This window comes from Nasonia vitripennis (assembly GCF_009193385.2).
Source record: "Nasonia vitripennis strain AsymCx chromosome 4 unlocalized genomic scaffold, Nvit_psr_1.1 chr4_random0008, whole genome shotgun sequence".
Classification (NCBI taxonomy): domain Eukaryota; kingdom Metazoa; phylum Arthropoda; class Insecta; order Hymenoptera; family Pteromalidae; genus Nasonia; species Nasonia vitripennis.
Window position 1 is genome coordinate 834,199 of NW_022279644.1, and position 21,705 is coordinate 855,903.

The following is a 21,705-nucleotide window of genomic DNA, read 5'->3' on the forward strand; positions in this document are numbered from 1 at the left end:
TACTATCCACCCTAGATACAGAGTTCTACGATCTAAAAAATCCCCAAATAAAAAGTTTTGACGAAATATGTTAATGCCGGTCTCTCGTATCTCTCTCCTCGTCTGCGGCTCGTAAACGCCCTCGCCTTCGGCTCGGGCTAACCCGCCTTGACTCGTACTGCAAAATCCACACTCGGCCTAAAAAAGCCCACTTTACGCCCTTGGTACACAATATACTATTTTTTTTCACCTCCGGATAATCCAAGTTGGCGTCCGAAATGGACAATTTTGTCGGATATGTTTAAACAGCTATAACTCAAAGACTATTAACATTTTCGAAAAAGTTTTAAAAATAAAAAAGATTTTAAATTCATCAAAGAATACTAGAAAATTTTTTTAGAAAATCTCAAAAAATTTCCAGTGTATTCTTTAAATTATTTTAAACATTTTTAAAGTATAAAATTTTTTCTAAAAGTTTACAGCTTCGGAGTAATAATACTTTTAATTTTAACATAATACTAGCAAAGAAACACTCGCTTCGCTCGGAATTTACAAATTAATTGTAATGATATTTAATTATTTGACGTGTCATTATTAAATATACTATTAAATATTAGATGTTTACTCGATGGTAGTTAACTCTTATAAAACGTTTATGATGTGTTACAATCAGATTAGTGGATTAATAAATTCTAACCAATCAAAAGCACGATTTTAAAAACTTTACACAAGAATTAACTTCATACTTTCTTGAACGAACTTTTTGCACTGAAACTCACTATATATATTGAATATACTATATTCTACACTACGCCTAGCCTAAATTTTTTAAAAAACCTTATATTTCATGTCATACTTGCTTGAATCAACTTTTTTCACTGAAACTCACTATATATATTGAATATACTATATTAGCTGTACTATACTAGATAACAATCATAAATAACAATCATTATTGCATTAAAAAACTAATAATAATAATAATAATTAAAATAAGAACAATATTTTAATTATAATTTTAACCGTAAACAAATTTTTATGCAATTTTTGACTATAATGAAATATCAATGACATTATACTTTGCAATAAAATGCAACAAAATCATTTATATACAAGATAAATAATAATTTTAATAAATTAAATAATATACTTTACTAGTCAGGTGGCTGATAGAAAAATGTATCTGCTACAAAAATCATAAACATTGAAGAACCTGCAACAATAAAATAAATTCCATAAAGTAAATGCTTAATAGAAAAAGCTTTAAACAATAATTTTTGTTTTTAATTTATAATAAATTACTTATCAAATAATTCCATTGAAGTACTTTATTGAAGGCAGGATACGCATACATGGAATACTCGTGCAATTCAACACATTATATACATACACGCACATATATCACTAATAATTAGAGAAATATAATAACTATCCAACAATATTATTATGCACCAACAATATATGCAATATAATCTACAATTTAAAATTGAAAAGTCCAAACAAACTTAAATCTAAAATACTAACTAAATATGGAATGTAAACTTCAATATTAAAATTGGACAAATGATTCGAATCATAAACTAGATAAATATAACTATAGAATAATACTATTAGTAATCAAAGGCAACTTCACTCCTTACACAATTTGCTAGCATGACTCCATGGCTTTTACGGAAAATCTTAAAATTATTAATTCGCTAAAATACATTAGCTTATACTTTTAACGCACAGAATGATATAATTTGCTCCATAAATATGAATCTCATTTAACCTTACAGTAACAGAATTAAGAACTATTTAGATAAGAACACATCAATTTAAGAGAGATCACACAGCGGCGCTGTCGTCGTTCAACAAGTCCAAATCTATAGGCCGCAACAACGCGATATAAACCGTCATAAGTGTCGCGCGCTTGGTGCACGGTTGCGGACCATTTCTCGCTCCCCAGGCCCGGCTTCCAGACCTCAAGGACCAGGACGGAAGCAGCGGCGGACTATGGCGAGGTCAGCTCAGCTTCTTCTTCAGCTGCAGCGTATTACTTTGCGATCTTGCGGTAAGAGAGCTCTCTGCGTGCGTTAAAGGTACTTTGCGTCTTGCGTGCGTCTTTTTAGATAAGTTTTTTCTCCTCTATAGTCACTTTTCTTTTCTTTCATTTGTATAATTTCCTTTGCATCATTTTCAATATTCATTGCTGAGGCTTTTCCTTCTGATTCGTGAGGGTTTTTACGCCACAGCAAGTGCATTTTTGTTTTATCGCGAAATGGTGTGTTTTTAATTAGAAAACCCTTCACTCACTCAAACCCTTTCCTTATCGGAACTTACTCTGAGTTCTTTCACTTATTTTTTAGATTATTGTTCAGATGCTGTAGAAAAATTTCATTTCTATCAACACTGACATGACAGCTGCCCTTCGATGATCATACAAAGAAGTCGCACTCATTAAAACCTCTTGCATACATCAGCATTTGGCACTGCGTGTTATAAACATGAGATTGTCTTAATTGTATTACATTGTTGTCTAAGTATAAATATCCAACTTTTAGTTTTTTAGTATTTAGCTCGAATATGGGTTTACTTTGGCACGGGGAAGGAATTTTATTTCTAAAATTTTAGTGACGCAGTAATGTTGTATTATTACTGCATCTCCACTAACACATATCCATGGTTGATACGGTATCACAAAAGCACCAATTAACTGAACTACTGCATTAGTCTGAAAGATGTATTCATTTATTGCTTTTTTCTCGTGCTTTAATCCATATTAAAGTAAAGCAAGTACTTTCTTATTTGATGTAATCAGGAAATCATTGACTAATTCAGAAATTGTTTTCTTCGTTCTACTTTTGATTGCATGAGCTCTTCAACTGGCACTTATCCTCACTCTTCTTGTTTCAAACAAAATTGCACTTTCACTCTGTTGAACTGTTTCCAAACATACTTTGACAATGTCTTCCTCAGGCAGTTTTATTTTTTCATCATAATACTGTTGCACTTCTTCCAAAATAACTTGTTTAGGTAAATACAGCCGACTGCTAGTTAATAAAATTATCAACATAGTTACGCAGATTTTGGTTTTTGAAGTTATAACCGTAGATAAAATTTTTGTAATTAGATTTTTAATAAATAATCTACTTTTGAGTTGCTTGTTGACAGACGTTGTCCTAATAACGTTTCCTGTTATTAAACGAGTACCACTAAATCCTGATAATTCTTCCACTATATTCACATGGGATACAGTTAACGTTTTTCCTTTTACAATCTTTTGGTTTACAAATTAAATCGTGTGCGAAACAGCCCTAAAACCGGTCCTCAGTACAATCCCATCCATAACCTTTTACGATTAGCTGACATGCATTGAGAAGCAGAAAATATTCTTATCTGCTACTAATTAATAAAACCTACTACACAAAAATGTTTACTTACCTAATACATTTTTTAAACAAACAATAATTTTTTTTTTTAATTCACTCTCATATAAACCTGCACAAATGACCGACCATATAGTTTGCGAATTGGCCGCAGATGACGCACTTCGATTGTTTCTGCACATAGCGAATAAAGTGCCAATTTCGTCCCCCCTTCTCCATTTGCACAATGTATTATTTTTTGATACAGTGTGCGTATAAGCCGATTTTACGTGCAATAAATCGCATTTCATGCCCCTAGTATCGACAAAAAGAAATGTTCTATACACGTTTGAAAATGAACGGGCCCCACGGAAGTATTATTTAACGATGGTGACTGTGGGAATCTGGTGTCGGAGGGTCACTTGTGCAGAGCTTGCTCTGCCTACGCCACATAAACAAAACTCAAACACAGACATACACACACAAACATGTATATATATATATACCAAATTATTGTGCTGGTATACCCTCAAATGAACTAAAAACCAATTTCAGACATTTAAGTGCCGCCAGAGCAAAGTTGTAGCCATATCAAATGATGCCCCCCCCCCCTTTTAACGACTGCCGCTCGTAGTTGCTTCCAAGCCCGATTTTCTCTCTCCCACAGTCTCTTGCGTGCAAGTACCCTACTAGCGTGTCGGCGCTGCGCGCTGAACGCCTATAAATATGAGGCGCGCTTGGGTGCGATCATTAGTTGTCTCCTGGCTTCGGCCTGGTGCGAACTAGAGCGCAAGGTCATCGTCGCTCCACATTCTCGGCTTTTCTTTACTTTCCACGTAAAGTTGTCTCACCCCCCCCCCCCCTCTTAACTAATGTAGGCTTCCTATAGCCACGGCTTTCTGACTACCACGATTAAAAAAAATTAGTAAGCGCATTTTTTTCGCCAATTTCCTGTATGATTTAATAAAAATCTATTTTTAGCTCTATAGCTTTTTTCATATTATGTCAAAAGCTTCGACCATGTTGAATTGTATATTGGGATGGACCTTACAATAGAAGTTACATTATTAAAAAAAAAATTTGTAATACACCATATAAATAATATGCAAAGTGCTTACTCATTATTACCTAAATTGCTTCTAACATGCCTTAAAAATCAATTAAAATAAGCATTTAAAACAAAAATTGAGAAAATCTTAGTATTAGGGGTACTTAGAGATCTAAATTTGTTTCCTTTTATTTCGGGGTATACTCGACCAGCATTTTAATTTTGGTCGAGATTTGAAAAATTTCTCCACGGGTTGACGTAAAATATCCTATATATATATATATATATATATATATATATATATATATATATATATATATATATATATATATATATATATATATATGTATGAATGAATCGATGCAAAAAGAACGGACATGCGGTAATATTGAAAATTTTAACAAAGCTATAAACAATAAGAAGGACTTTATTATGCATGTAAACATTCGTAGTATGAATGCAAATTTTGATAAGCTGAAAATTTTAATAGAAAGTTTAGCTATCAAACCAGCGATTGTGATATGTTCAGACGCTTTTGAGCAAGTTAATTATAATTTCTATCAACTGAATGGTTCAGATTATGAATATAAAACTTATTATAACGAAAGTAGGATAAACAGGAATGATGGAGTCTTTGTTTTTGTCAATAGCAATCTAGTCCAAAATACCAAAGTCATTGAAGCAGGGAGAATTAAAATAATAAATACTAGAATAACCTTAAATGATAAAAGCGGTCTTGAAATATCAGCCATGTATAGGTCACATGGGATACCGAAAACAGAATTTATACTAGATCTTAATAAGTACTTAATTTATAAAAAAAATGTAAAGAATCACTTAGTCATAGGTAATTTTAATATTGACCTGCTAGACTGTGATCATTATAGCCAAGATTTTCTATGTAACTTCCTTGATAAGGGATTTATTCAGGGTTTTGTTGGTATTACAAAGCCAGCTATCGGTAGAGCTAAAGGATCATGTATCGACAACATTTTCATTAAATCTCACAACATTAACACAGCCACATACAAGCTTAAGCATGATCTAACGGATCATTACCCGATTATCATAGCTGTAAATAAGCTAAAGACAGTAACTAAAGAACCGTATGTTTTCTTAAACTACAAAAAAATAATAAATAACGCTAATTCAAGAAACTGGGATGAAATTAGTTCGATACCTGATCCAAACTTGGCTGTAGAAAAATTGTTAAATGAAATCAAGCAATGCGTAGAATTGTCAAAAACAACAAAAAAGGCTAATAGACAAAATGGTAGAAAAACTGGATTACCGACGCAATAATAAGATCATGTGAAACCAAAGAATTTTTGTATAATTTGTGGCAACTAGATGTGCAGAATAAACAGCTTAAAATACAGTATAAAACCTATTCTAAAATCTTGGATAAGGTAATTACCGATGCCAAAATGAAATATGAATTGAATCTAGTGCAGAATAATTACAACAACCCAAAAAAACCATAGGAAATAATAGTTGCTCTTTCGATGACGTCGCTCGCTAGCATCTCTTTTATCTGTTTATCAATTTCTCTTTGTTTTGTCTCAGATTCCCGGTGTGGGGGTAGCCTGAAAGGCTTTTCAGTGGCTACGTTTATGACGTGTCTGACCGTCCTCGTTCGTGGGAGTTTCTGTCCATCCTGCATAAACACGATGCTGTGCTCCTTCAAGAGTTCGAGGAGGTGCGTGATATCGTTGCCTGCGAGACCGTGATACAGTTCGTCAACGTTGACGATGGCTGGCTGTTCCCGAGGTGCGTAGTGCGTGAGTGGTGCCGTGACGCGGACCTGTTGTCCGAGATAGACAACGCCCTGTGTAAAGTCCACCACGCATTCTTTCTTCTTTAACCAAGGTAATCCGAGTACTATTGGGTGTCGTATGTCGGGGGATACGTGTGCGTGTAGATCGAAGATCGCTCCTTGGATCTCTATCTTGAGATCGGTTTCGCCGGTCATCGTTAGCTTCGTGTCTTCGCCTGCCAGCTGACAACTTGTCGAGCGATGTCTTATGCGCTGGTCAGTGGGTAGGAGAGATGATTTTATCACGTTGATGGAGGCTGCGGTATCCACAAGTGCTGTTATCTCTTCTCCTTGAATCTTGACCTTTATGCGTGGGAGCTCTTCGGATCTGCCGAAGCAGCTTACTTCCGGCTGGTTGAGTCGGTGGCGTCGGTTGCCGGCTTGTCCGCCGCCTTGCGCCAGTTTTCCGACTGGCCTCCTCGTTTGGCTTGGTAGACGGCGCAGTCTTTATGGATGTGCCGCTCCGGGCAATGCCAACATTGTGGAAGTGTCGTCTTTTTGTCGGAGCTCTGGGGAGCGGGTTTGTTGTCGTTTGAGACGGGCTTGGAAGCCTTTGGTTTGTATTGTGTTTCCTCTCCTTCATCCCTTTCAGCCTGCAGGGACCTGCTTAGAAGGTCAGCGAAGTCGACGAGCGTAACTGGGCGTAAAGTCTTGCGTAGAGAGGGTTTGATGAGGTTGACCAGGGTGTTAACCTTGTTCGCCTCGGTTTCATTCGATCTGATCCGTTGAAAGAGCAAGTATTTTTCCTGCAGGAAGGCTCCTACGGACGCTTTCTCGCCTTGCTTCTTGGAGTAGAGCTGAGCGATTAGTTCTCCCTTAATGGCGTCGCTGTCGAAGCGACTTATGAGCAGCTCTCTGAAACGTGGCCACTCAAAGTCAAGGGCTTTGTAGCATTGCCACCATTTGTCTGCGTCTCCGCGCAAACCCTTCTCTATGACTCTTGTCCATTGAACTTCTGGAATCTGGTAGGATTCGATGTATTCTTCGCACTTGCGGAGGTAGCGTTGTGGGTCTTCATGTCCGAGACCTTTAAACTAGGGGAGAGGTGGTCTGTGACGGTACAGGGCCTGGCAGAAAGCGTCCCAGTTTTGCATTGCAGGCGGTAGGCCTCTAAGGCCGTTGGCTCCGTTGCCTCCTGCACCTGGGTTGTTGCCTGCTCCGGCATCGCCTCCTCCGGCGTTCGCCATGTCTCTGTTCGTGTTGTCGATAATTGGGTCGTTACTTTCCTCTAAAGGAGGTTTCGGGCTATCTGTTGAACGGGATTGCTCGTCTTGGATAGAGCTTTCGTTGTCATTGGAGTTGGGCGCCACTGCGTTGTTCTCTACTCGCAGAAGTAGTGCTTGTGAGCGGGTGAGAGGTCCTTTGACCGGTGAATGCTGTATTGGCATTGAGCTGTCGGAAGTCAGCGGTAAAGCGGTGTCGTAGGCAGGCAGGCCGAAAGGGCCTGCTGAGGCTTACAGTCCTTGGCTTCTTCGTTGCCTAGAGAGCGGACACTGCTCGGACCTCTCTAGGTCGACTCTTGGATCGAGTCTGGACGAGGGGGGGCCGCCCAACCCGGTGTAGGTTGCACCACCCAATTTACAAAGGGGAAAGTGGGGAGTCTTATCCTTTTGTTATTACGGGGCCTATCCCAAACAGGGATCGGTCCACTCAAAAATGACTAGAGGGCGCGTAGCGCTTTAGTCGGAGATCGTGAGATCAAACGCCACCGAGGCCATGGGTCCCGGAGAAGTCTTCTCCTTGACCAAGGGTGCTCTCCCTAGGGGGAGTAGCATTGGAACCTTGAGGATCTCATTAGAGGTGATCTTCGGTTTGCGACGCTGTCCTGGGAGTCTGGGAGCAGTTGACCTTCGCTTGGTCGGCGACAGTTTCCCTGGTGGCGGCCTCCTCTTACGAGGAGAGATGGTGATGCTCCTGCGTCGTGCTGTTCGCGCAGACTGCCTGGCCGCTATTTTCCGACTGACGATTTGTAACTGCGTTGTCGGATTTGTGGCTGCTGGAGTCGGGGTTGTCCGATGGTAGAGACGAATGTCCTGGAGCTCTGGATCAGTCGTGGGCTGCACAGGGATATCTATCAGCTGTAGATGTTCGGGCCATTCGGCGTTCAACACGTCGGATGATGATCCTGGGGTGTGTGGCCTTGACCCAGGCGGTGGAGTGGCGGGCGGTGGCAGATCCGTCTGAGCACTGCTGTGTCGGCGATCTGGTGTGGGATCGGTCTGGGCGGCGGCGTCGGCAGTGGGAGGCTTCCGATGCTGGCGTCGCTCTGAGATGAGCGCTCGGTTGGACTCGGCAAGCAACAGGAGCAGCAAGTTGCGCTCGGCCCTCAGCTCCTGAAGAGTTTCAAAGGTCGGCATCGATGTGCGCCGAATTAGCGCTGAGAAGTGCTGATTAGGAAAGGGGGAAAAGGAGTACACGAAGTATTTTCTTTTTAAAACAAAAATCAGATTTATTGTGCTAGAGTGTACTGTGCAAGTAGCCTAGGCTCCGTTGCTGCCACTCAGACGCGGTCTGATGCGGGGTGGGAGAGGTGCCTCGGCCTGGAAACCGGCCCGCTTATATGCCCTCCAAGGCGCTGCTCCTCTCTGGGGATTACGGCAACCGCCTGGCGGCCGCGCGTGGTACTAGCGGCGCTGTGGGCGCGCCGCGGCGCTGTCGAGCGGGTTGCCGGCATCCAGGGGCTTGTGCGAGAGAGCCTGCGGGTGGGTTATAACAGCCTGATGCTCTAAAGAGTGCTCAAGTAGTGCCGATTTATAAATTAGGCGAAAAACATAAGATCACGAACTATCGACCTATCTCTCTTATATCTAATGTTGCAAAAATTCTTGAGCGAATTATGTATAATAGAATAAATGATTTTGTAGAAAAGAGTAATATAATTTCTAAGCAACAATTTGGTTTTATGAGAGGGATTGGTACGAAGGATGCTCTGAACTACCTAACCAATGTATTATATAATAATATCGATAAGAGTAAGCCTACGATAATAACCTTTCTTGACCTGACGAAGGCTTTTGATACTGTTGACCACAGTATACTACTGGCCAAATTATATCGTATTGGAATCAGGGGTCAAGCGTTGGATCTCCTTTCCAGCTATCTAAATGACAGAAATCAAGTAGTCAAAATAGACGGTAATGAAAGTGGTAGAACTTTAGTTAATACAGGAGTCCCGCAAGGAACGATATTAGGACCGCTACTATTTATCCTGTATATTAATGATGTCTTAAAGGAGATTCCCCCCGAGTCCATAATTTCTTATGCAGATAATACTGCTATTATAGCTACAGGTAAAGACTGGATAGAAGCTCAAGTAAACATGAACAATTTCTTAAGTGTCTGACAGTAAACAAGTTGTCCTTAAATGTAGGAAAAACAGTGTGCATGACTTTTGGAAGTAATATTAGAAGCGTACCAGCTCAGATAAATGTTAAAATTCTTGATAAAAGTATAACTAGGGTGGAGAACTTTAAATATTTAGGAGTTGTCTTTGATAGTAATCTAAAGTGGGATAACCACATGCAATATATAGTTGGAAAAACTAAATACCTGGTCTATATTTTTTATAAAATATCTAAATCAATGCCCATAGAGACTCTCAGAATGATTTACTACGCTTTTTTTCATAGTATTATAACTTATGGCATCATGGCTTGGGGCGGTGCATATAGGAATAGCCGAGACCAAGTTCAAAAATTACAAAACAAAATTTTAAAAATCATCAATAAAAATAACTTTCTGTTACAAGACAATCCATTAAATATAGGACAACTGTTTGCTTTCGAAGCTCTTAAACTACACTACTATGATCTGAAAGAAAAATTCTTAACATCAGATAGTGTTACTAGGAATAGAAGTATTATTATACCAAAAACAAATAAGAGAATCAGCAATAAGAACAGCTATATGAAAGCAATTAATGTATATAATGAGCTTCCTAATCGACTAAAAGTATTAAATATAAATAAATACCCTCAAAAGAAAATCATAAAAGACTGGATACGATACAACTGTTAGAAAAATAATAAAAGAAAAAAATTGTTTCTGTATGCAATACACAAATTTGTTATTAGAAGCTAATGCCAAATGTATATATCTTAGTTTTAAGTTTTGTTTATATTTTTCTTTTTCCTTTGTAACCAGACTGCGAACAGGTAATTTTATTTACCTCTGCAGGTTTCCAGGTATGAAATACATACCTTGTAAATTTCTTCTGGTAATAATAAGTAATAAATAAATAAATAAATATATATAATTTTCATTATATGACAATTGAAAATGATCCAAATGTATCCATTTCCACAAAAATAAAATTTTTAATAGAAGGCGTGCAAAAATGTGTGTTGCGCCTGTACAAAATAATGAATTTCAAGTTTTTTTACAATTTGTATATTTTTTTCTTTGTTTAAGACTACTTATGGGCCACCAATTGGAAGTCAAATTTATCCTAATCCTAATACAATTAATAAAACTATGCCACCACCTCCATCGGGACCTCAACAACCACGAAGACATCCAGATTTTATTAAAGAGCAACAATATTCTTCGTATAATCAGCAAAGGCCGGGATATACAGGTATTTTAAATTTGTAATTCAATAAATTTTTTCTTTTAACTTAAGGAATGTATGTAAGAACATATAATGCGTCGTACATAATGTTCCACAATGGTGAGTCCAGTATCGACATTTGGGATCGCCTTCTGTAACTTTATAGGTTTCTCTGCCCTCTTTTGCATCGTAAAGTAGGATTCTGTCTTTCAGTTAGTAAGCCATCATTCTTCTTACATACCCAAGTACCTCCTGTTTTCGTAATACCTCGAGTAATTTATTCCAGTTAGCTGAGTTGAACGCATTTTTGATGTCCAGTGTGGCGATATCACAGTGCTTCTGAGATCTTCCTTTCCATCTTTTCCCTTTTATCGCTGCTCGTGCCGTATCGATCACTAAGCTTACGGCATCCAGAGTACAGCGCCTCTTCCTGAAGCCGTATTGATGTTCTGCAAGTGTACTTGGCCCTTCTATGGCCTTGCTTATCCTTACGGAGATAATGCGTTGAAGAATCTTACCCAGGGTATCCAGCATGCATAGTGGTTTGTATGATGTGGCTTTTCCTAGTAGTTTATCTCCTTTCGGTAGCAGCGCAAGGCGTCGTTTTTTCTAGTCTGTAGAGAACGGTCCTTTAAAACAAGTCGACAAAGACTTCAGGGCGGGCGAAGGCATACTTCAATGCAATATTGGGAATGCTTTAAGAAATTTTAAGTTACTGCTCCATGCTCATGAATCTGTATCTCTTTTCAACAAAATTTATAATTCCAATAGATAAAATATTGTTTAAATATACAACATATTCATGATTTTTAAAATACTTTTAATCTTAATTATTTTACTGAAGGAGCAGTCGTCACAATGTCAAATCATATAATTTTCATTACAAAATTTATATTTGAGAAGTAGAAACAGTGTAGTATCATGGGTATGCGAACCCCCAGTCGATGCGTTTGTCGTAAAGCTTAAACGGTCAGAACTCTTAAAGTTAAAGACCAGTATATACAAAAGGGCCGCTTATCACATTATCGGTCTTGTTCTTGTTATCGCACTGCACCAGGTCGGTGTAATTTGTCAATGTGTTTAGTCCATCGTTGTAGGTCGGGGATTCTAGACCGGTCCCTCGATCTTTATACAGAGTGCACACTTCGTGTCTGTGACAATCCATGCAAGTGCCCACTCGTCGTCCTGGGCATTCTCGTAGTTCTTTTCGTCCTAGGAATCGGTGAGATCATTAGCAAAGTCGCATCGCGCTTCTCGTTTTTAGACTGCGAAAGAAGAGGAAATCTTTGTAGTCCTTGGCTTATTTTGGAGAAACAAGCGTATGAGATTGCGGAAAAAGAGAACAGTCGAGATCTTACTTATTGAAGAGCTATTTTCTCTGTTTTTGTGTATGCTCCGGTGCAAGCCGAAACAGCCGTTAAGGTCGCCATCGCAGCTGACGGAGTCTTCGTCGAACTCCTGTAGTAAGAGTTCGGCTAAGCTACAGTCGAGCTTAGATTGTCCACGGATTACGCTGTCAATCATTTTCTCATGTCGCTGTCAGTATATCCTCAAGCGATTGGCCAATGCACAGTTTTCAGTCTATCGATGTGAGCCTAGGGTACTGAGACGTTTCCAGCTGGTATAGAGCACGTTACTGTGTTAGCTCTCTGTACCAAAAATTCACACATTATAATTCTCGTCAAGCGCTAAACTATCGGAAGCACGAGGGCTCTTCAACCATACGCACAGCCACGTAGACAGACTAATTTGAGAGAATTCGATTATAACAAGTCTTTAAACCTGTACATCTACAAGTTTCGAAATCACCGTACTGTTTTAGACCATGTCTTATGTTTACACGAGTTTCGGCTACTCTGCGTGAGCCTCTTTCGAATGCACACACTGATACACAATTACAAACAGCAACTTCTAAAGCCTAGAAAATCTGATACTCTTCACTCACAGATTCTTTGTGAAAATGCTTAGGTGACCTTACTCAGCAACTTGTTGCTTTTTTAAATACTACAACAGTACGTACACGTGTACGTACGTACCATACACGTGTTGATTTAATGTAAAGATAGGGATATCCGTGTAGATAGAAACAGCCTAAAAGATGCGGTAGTGCAATGAACGTGTATTTTAGTTTTCAAATCAGTTTGAAAATATAACCCGACTTAACCTGTTATGACCGAAATTTATATGGTCTGAACTGAAAAAAAGAGGATCGGGGAGGTCAAAATTTCAGAAATTAATTTTTTGTCATAAGTATATTGTTGAAACAGCAATTTTTTTTATCATAACAATTGCACGGAACGGTCGATCTGGAAAATTACGTGGGATACAAGACGTGAATGTTATTCTTATTTAAAAGCACCACAGCTGAATTTATCGTTTAACTTATCTGAATAAAAAAATGCAAAAAGATTGTCATAACTGTCAAATTTAAAATCTACTTCTACTATTATATTAAAATGCTTATAGGCCGGGCAACGGGGCAAAATAACAGCCATAATTTGACATAAATACTACCTGAAAACCAACTGTGCGATTTTGTGAAGGGCAGTTAGTAAATGAATTTTGCACACTTTCCAACTCGTGAATCGTAATTTTTAATTAGTTATTAACAATTCAGATGAAAAATTCGTTTTTTTAGTTTCTTTAAATATATTTACGAAGAGGATGATTTGAAAAAAATTCACAACTCCGCCATTTTTCAATATTAGGAACTAAAACTTGGCATACAGGTAGCTATTTATATGTCTTTTGTGTGTGTAAAACCCTAATTATGTCGAACGAATAATTTTTGTACAATCGCGATTGTAATTTTTTTAGCCATTTTTTCGCGGAGGGCTGGGTGCTCGTGTAAGTGTCCGATTTAAGTTTTAAACATAGCTAAAAGCAAAACGCTTAGCTTTTCACATAAGGCACTTGCCGATATTCAAAGGTTCGCTAATGAACACAGACATACACACACAAAGTATTCAAATATTGTTGATAAATTCATTAAACTGTAATTGGGTAATACTTGACGATGAGAGGAAACATCGTCTTTTTTTCCTGTTCTAATTACTGGTTGTGTTATCGAATGGTATTTTACCTAATTACCTGTTGTGTTTTCGGATGGTATATTTAATTTACTGACAATGCTTTATAGAAGAAATTTGTATTCTTATGAAACAGATCAATTTTTCAGATTCGTCAATTGCATAATATAAATAAAAATACTCAGTTTCTTTTGAATACTTTTATTGATCTGCTGCAGCAAAAAATAATGTTGAATTATAATGACCAGTGATTTGTGTATAAAAGATTTTAGGGATTGTAATAATAATGACATATAAAATTCATAAGTTAATAATAGGATGAGAAAATAATAATCAACTGGACCTTTTTCGCAATAGCATTATTCCAGTTAAGGAAACAGACTAAACTATTCCTGATAGATGCTGCACTACATGATAATACTTATTTAACATGGTGGGTCAATATTTATTTGTTTCCGTTCCTTTATGCGTGTAATGGACCTAATCTTCAGTCACGACAGTGGCAGCACTTCCATCTGTCCAGCAGCTACACGGAAAGAAATTTTAAATTGCCACACCTCTACGGTTGCAAATTCTCGGTTCAAAGAAATCTCGGTATTTGTAGAAACCAAAAATTTGACTTCTTTCAATTCCAATGTGACGTGCAGAACGTCCGAGTATATTGGTATTCAATGAACTCAGCGTTGGAAACCCCTGAGTTCCAAAACCGAGGTTATTGATGTTATTTAGTGACGAATATGTCATCGACGACGGCCTCCGAGGTACCTGGTGCCCGGGGTAGATCGCATGAACGTCGTCTCCAAGAATTTTACGGAAAATTGTATTCTAGTGACTCGAAACTCATCAATCGGGGGTTTTCGAGGTCGCTGAACACGAATATGGCGACGGCGACGGTCTCTGAGGTACCTGGTTCCCAAGGTGGACAGTATCAATGTTGTACTTAAAATAATTATAGAAGACATGGATATGGTGTTGTACTTAAAATAATTCTAGGATACAACACCATATCCAAGTTTAGTGGCCCTAGAAATCCCTGAGTAACGTATTTGACTTAATTACAATCAAATTTCCACAAAACTCCAGGAGATGACGTTAATACTATTAACCCTGGATACAGAGTACCTCCGAGAACGTAGCCTTCACAATGTTCGTGTTCTACGATCTCAAAAACCCCCAAATAAAAAGTTTTTACAAAATATGATGCTAATTTCCCGTAAAACTCTACGAGCCGACGTTTATACCGACCACCCTGGGCACCAGGTACCTCGCGAAGCGTTGCCGCCACGATATTCGTGGTCTGGGACTGCGAAACCTCCGTGTCACAAGTTTCGTCTCAATATGTTTCCAAATGCCATAAAACTCTAGGAGACGACTTTGATACTGTCCACCCAAGGCACTAGGTACCTCGGAAACCATCGCCGTCACTATATTCGTGTTCAGCGACCTTGAGAACCTTCGAGTAACAAGTTTCAAGTCACTATGTTACAATTTTCCGTAAAATTTTCGGGGACGACGTTCATATGATCTACCCTGGGCACCAGGTACCTCGGAGGCCGTCGCCGTCGCTATATTCGTGTTCAGCGACCCCAATAACCCTCAAGTATAATATAAAGTCGCGCATACCTTTCGCCGCTGCTCCTACGTATACAGGCAAATCTCCGGCGTATGTACGTACGTCGTGTCCCCACTTCCGCAGACTCAACATAGACCGCTATGTGTGGCGTCGTTGCGTCGTACGTATGCGTAGGTCACGTGAGCGCAAGGTACGTAGTTACTACTGAAGTACCGCGAGCATTAGAAAGTAACGTATCTAGTCGGGCGCGGGTCCCAAAATTAAAATTTATGAATTGTCGGTCGTAGCAATATATATATGTTAGACATACTTTTGTAGACCAATAAAAGTAGAAACTAACATTTCTTTACTATACCCATACTAAATTCTTGAAAGACTAAACTTTTCACACTTGCTTCTATGAAATACTTATACAATGACTATATATGTTCAATATACTATATTCTAAGCCATCACTGAGCATATGTATCTATATATACGTATATTTGATATTTTATTCCTCTGCATAACCTTAAATCTTAAGAAAATATGAATTTCACTGTAACTGTATATTATCATACTCATCACCATGTATATATACGCATACTTTTACTAATTTTTATACAAAGTGACCTTATATTACACTTTATACTTTATTAAACGAACTTTTCGCACTTAAACTCACTATATATATATATATATATATATTGAATATACTATATTCTACACGACCTAACTTTTTTCACTTAAACCCCATGCCTAGACTATATTTTTAGAATGTTTTTACCCTACTTCCTTTTACCTTTTTTCTAAATAAACCTTTTTCTTCTGTCTTCGTGAATCTTGTAATCCTGTTACTTTCTTATCACTCCTTTTTTTTAAAAGCACACGTATCATCACAATATATTATTGCACAGCCCGTAGCTTGTAAGCCTTTGAACGGAAGAGGCTTGTCTTTGTCAACCACTACTTCGTCATGACGTACACAAAATTTGTGCTTCTCTGCTATGGCTGACAGCAGCGAGTCACTTATATTGCTTTTATCACCATGTATATATATGTATATACATTTTATATTTGCATGTCACTTAAAATCTTAAATTGATGAATTTTTTATTATACTCTTGCGTCCACTAAACACTCAGATATGTGTAAATGTGTATAACATACATATACAACTTCCGCATATAAACACAAAGTAAAAATGATAAATCTATAGTCTTGCTTGCTCTGCACGTAACACTATGCCTCATTATAAATATACATATAAATTATAAACATGTAACTCATTAACTCAATGATAAATGGTTACTGCATCACAGAATCGAATTCTTAAACAAATATTGAACAAGATACTTTTACTAAATTGTAATTTCTGCATTGTATACATTAATTAAATTGTAAGTAGATTATACATAGCAAATTATAACAATCATAAATAACAATCATTATTGCATTAAAAAATTAATAATAATAATAATAATAATAAACATTAAAATAAGAACAATATTTTAATCATAATTTTAACCGTAAACAAATTTTTATGCAATTTTTGACTATAATGAAATATCAATGACATTATACTTTGCAATAAAATGCAACAAAATCATGTATATACAAGAAAAATATTAATTTTAATAAATTAAAAATAATAACTACTTTACTAGTCAAGTGGCTGGTAGAAAAATTCATCGGCTACAAACTTCATAAACATTGAAGAACCTGCAACAATAAAATAAATTCCACAAAGTAAATGCTTAATAGAAAAAGCTTTAAACAATAATTTTTGTTTTTAATTCATAATAAATCACTTATCTAATAATTCCATTGAAGTACTTTATTGAAGGCAGGATACGCATACATGGAATACTTGTGCAATTCAACACATTATATACATACACGCACATATATCACTAATAATTAGAGAAATATAATAACTATCCAACAATATTATTATGCACCAACAATATATGCAATATAATCTACAATTTAAAATTGAAAAATCAAAACAAACTTAAATTTAAAATACTAACTAAATATGGAATGTAAACTTCAATATTAAAATTGGACAAATGATTCGAATCATAAACTACATAAATATAACTATAGAATAACACTATTAGTAATCAAAGGCAACTTTACTCCTTACACAATTTGCTAGCACGACTCCATGGCTTTTACGGAAAATCTTAAAAATATTGATTTGCTAAAATACATCAGCTTATACTTTTAACGCACAGAATGATATAATTTGCTCCATAAATATAAATCACATTTGACCTTATAGTAACTGAATTAAGAACTATTTAGATAAGAACACATCTATTTTAGAGAGTTCACACAGTAGCGCTGATGTCGTTCAATAAGACTAAAACTACACAGAAAGAAATTTTAAAATGCTACAACTCCTAAATCCTCGGAGACAAAACGAAAAATCGAATTGTATTTTTGTATTACGGATTTTGAAATAACACAGCGCATTATTCGAGGTTTATAAGCTCCGAGAAAATTGTAGTGTTAAAGTAAGGAATTGGAATTAATATAATTTCAACTGGAAATACACGAGTTCTAATATTCTCGACTTTATTAGAACACAAGCCATTGCGTGCCTCATTTCCATGTTGGAACTCATAGACTTCCAACTCCGAGTTCCCCCACTTCGACTTTTCCGTGCGTTTCCGCTATGCCGAGATCTGATCCCGCTGACTGTCGATTTTTTGAGCAGTAAAACAGATCGTGATGCAGTTTTTTGCATTTGATTCGTCAGAGCATCAGAAAATTGTGGGACCTTGTGTGAATAATTACTTTTTAGAAATTGCATTATTGCATTGTGCTTCGGATTGCTTCGTGCGAATTCGGCTCTGCTATCTCGTTCTCTCTTGTTGCGTGTTTATTAGTCAGCGTCGGCTATTGTCGCGCTGCTTTCCTTTTACCCCCCTCTCTCTCTCCTATTCTACTTCTATGCTTCGCGCGCGGCTCCTGCTGCCTTGATAGTCGTCGCAATGTATGTTTGTATGTGTGTGTGCGTGCTTCGCGCGCGTGTATGTGCTGTGCTTATGCCGAGCTGTTGTGAGGGCATATGCACTGTCACAGCACTAATAATATTCCAAGGAGACACTACAAAAATCTATAACTTGGTAAATATTGATGGAAATAAGTCCAGTTTTGCTATTCGAGGGTTATTGGGGTCGCTGAGCACGAATATGGCGACGGCGACGGCCTCCGAGGTACCTGGTGCCCAGGGTAGACCATATGAACGTCGTCTACGAGAATTTTCGGAAAATTGTAACATAGTGACGAAACTCGTTACTCGGAGGTTCTCAAGATCGCTGAACACGAATATGGCGACAGCGACGGTCTCCGAGGTACCTAGTGCCTTGGGTGGACAGTATCAAAGTCGTCTCCTAGAGTTTTATGGCATTTGGAAACATATTGAGACGAAACTTGTGACACGGAGGTTTCGCGGTCCCAGACCACGAATATCGTGGCGGCAACGCTTCGCGAGGTACCTGGTGCCCAGGGTGGTCGGTATAAACGTCGGCTCGTAGAGTTTTACGGGAAATTAGCATCATATTTTGTAAAAACTTTTTATTTGGGGGTTTTTGAGATCGTAGAACACGAATATTGTGAAGGATACGTTCTCGGAGGTACTCTGTATCCAGGGTTAATAGTATTAACGTCATCTCCTGGAGTTTTGTGGAAATTTGATTGTAATTAAGTCAAATACGTTACTCAGGGATTTCTAGGGCCACTAAACATGGATATGATGTTGTACTTAAAATAATTCTAGGAGACAACATTAATATTGTTCTTATTTTAATTTTTATTATTATTATTATTATTAATTTTTTAATGCAATAATGATTGTTATTTATGATTGTTATAATTTGCTATGTATAATCTAGTTACAATTTAATTAATGTATACAATGCAGAAATTACAATTTAGTAAAAGTATCTTGTTCAATATTTGTTTAAGAATTCGATTCTGTGATGCAGTAATCATATATCATTGAGTTAATGATTTAAATTTTTATAATTTATATGTATTTTTATAATTATGAGGCATAGTGTTACGTGCAGAGCAAGCAAGACTATAGATTTATCATTTTTACTTTGTGTTTATATGCGGTAGTTGTATGTTATACACATTTACACATATCTGAGTGTTTAGTGGACGCAAGAGTATAATAAAAAATTCATCAATTTAAGATTTTAAGTAACATGCAAATATTAAATGTGTGTGTGCGTGTATATATATATATATATATATATATATATATATATATATATTGCTACGACCGAAAATTCATAAATTTTAATTTTGGGACCCGCGCCCGACTAGATACGTTACTTTGTAATGCTCGCGGTACTACAGTAGTAACTACGTACACTAGGCGGAACAAATATGTTTTTTTTTCCGCCACGACAGCTTTCGTGTTATCTGGGCCGCATATGTTAGGTTAGGTAAGAATCGACGCACGCGCGCGAAACCGCTCTTCGCCAGCTATCGCTCTGCGCACTAGATATTTCCACTTTGAGTTATTTCAGAAGTTGAGTAGCCCTCTTCGAAACTGCCACAGGGCTGTTGATCTTTGCAAGGAGTAGCTGCACCCAGAACTAATGTTGGAAGCCGTCCGAGATTTAAATGCTATTTTGGTACTTCCAAAAGAGTGTGTCAAAGGGCAAGGCTAGTTTGGAAAAGCGTTGGCTCTGTGGAAGCACTGCCAGATGGCTGAGAGTTGCCTTACGTGAAACAGGCATGCTGACAAACGAATTTTCATTGATTTTCTGCTCCTTGTGATGAAGACAGTTCGAACAACTCTGATGATAGCGTTTGAGAAGAATCATTGACTTTTATTTGATATTAAACCAGTGTTCAAGATGGATAGTGCCCAAACTATTCCCGATGCAGTGAAGAAGTGCGTTGCCATGCTTAAAATGGTCAACGGGGATTCTGAAAAATTTGCTGATCTTTTTATGTTGACGAAATTGGTTAACGGAAAAGACTGCTCATCTGCTACTAAGAAGTTACTGTTTGAGGCTATTGGTGCAAAGTTTATCAGAAAGTTAATGATTAGTGACGACGTTCCTGTAGATTTCCCACCTCAAGTTTACAAAATCGGTGGCTTTATCTATTCTCACTGCATTTTGTGATGATCCAGTACTGGCATCCCATCCTGATATGGTTGGACATGTATCTGCCCTTTTGGAAATTGTTTCTCAAGCCGACAAAGATGCTCCAGATGATACCTTGATTATCGTAAGTGAGGCTTACAGATGCCTGCAGAGTATTGCACAATATTATCCTGGACAAAAAGCACTGATCGAACAGAAAGCTATTCCTAAAATGTGTGGAATTTATGCTGAAAAGAGCTTTAAGACGGACGAGACTTTGATTATTCTAGTAACCTTAGCTAACCAGTTTGGAGCAGAGGCATGGGATGCAACTGATACCGCACCCTTCCATGCCATCGTCAATAAGATTGTTTTAGACTTTGAAACCGATAACAATGAAAGGAAATTTCATCTTTGTTCAATTTTGCCAGCCCTACTATCTTCTTGCAGGCGAGATATAATTTCGAAAAGTGCAAGCAATGAAACTTGGCCTCAAAGCATTCACAAAGGCCTGAGTGACATTCTTGGATCAAAAATTGTAAAAAGTCAAAGAGATTCTGCAATAAAACTTGTATCTCTAACTCTGGTGTTATTGGGTGTGGAGTGGGCTTTGTCTGATGAAGAGAAACCTAAAGTTTTCTTCTTGTTACTAACCTAGTTAGCTGCTATGGAAGCGAGAATACAGCTCGACGAAAAGCAAATAAAGACTGTAATGGCTAATGCTGATCTCATTGTAGCTTGCTTCATGATTTTGGAGATTTCTTTGTTTTACATTATAACTGACCAGCTAGATTTGGAGCAAAGAGAGAAACAGTCTCTCTATACAGCATTGAAAGGTGTATTCGCTGCTGTGATTGGTCTACTTATATCTGTATCCTAAATGAAGGAACTCACAGATGTTAAGGAACGTATATTTGTCTGTGCCATCGTAAGAGTTTTAGCAGCTTGGCTAGCTCAAGAAACATCAGCGATGCGTACCCAAGTTCATGCTCTACTTCCATATATCTTAACTGTTGCAAATGACACATTCTATGCACATCGTAATACGAAATTAGCGGAGAAAGCTAACCTTGGAGCCAAAGCTGACGAAGGATCTTCTTCTGGAGAACATGACTCTCTCAGTGATATCGATATTTTAAGACTGTTGTTGCCAGCCCTTTGCCATCTTGCAGTTGAGGAAGATGCAAGAAAAATATTACTCAAGCAAAAGTAAGATGAAGTTCTGTTTGAGTGTTTGTCGTATCACTGGACCATTGTAAACTTATAAC

At 37.6% G+C, this 21,705-nt stretch overlaps 2 protein-coding genes across 13 annotated transcripts in view; both read left to right on the plus strand.

Moving 5' to 3' along the window:
• The window catches only part of LOC100115246 (trithorax group protein osa), a 411,563-nt gene that overhangs the window by 339,087 nt on the left and 50,771 nt on the right, over positions 1-21,705 (plus strand). For all 12 annotated transcript variants that reach the window (XM_031930083.2, XM_031930084.2, XM_031930092.2 and 9 more), the window contains one exon: positions 10,601-10,766. In XM_031930083.2, coding sequence (XP_031785943.1) covers positions 10,601-10,766 — 166 coding nt within the window. The remainder of the gene's footprint in view (positions 1-10,600; positions 10,767-21,705) is intronic.
• On the plus strand, positions 20,950-21,675 carry LOC107981209 (neurochondrin homolog). The gene has a single exon (XM_016986396.2). The coding sequence runs from the start codon at positions 21,318-21,320 to the stop codon at positions 21,648-21,650; it is 333 nt and encodes a 110-aa protein (XP_016841885.1). The 5' UTR covers positions 20,950-21,317; the 3' UTR covers positions 21,651-21,675.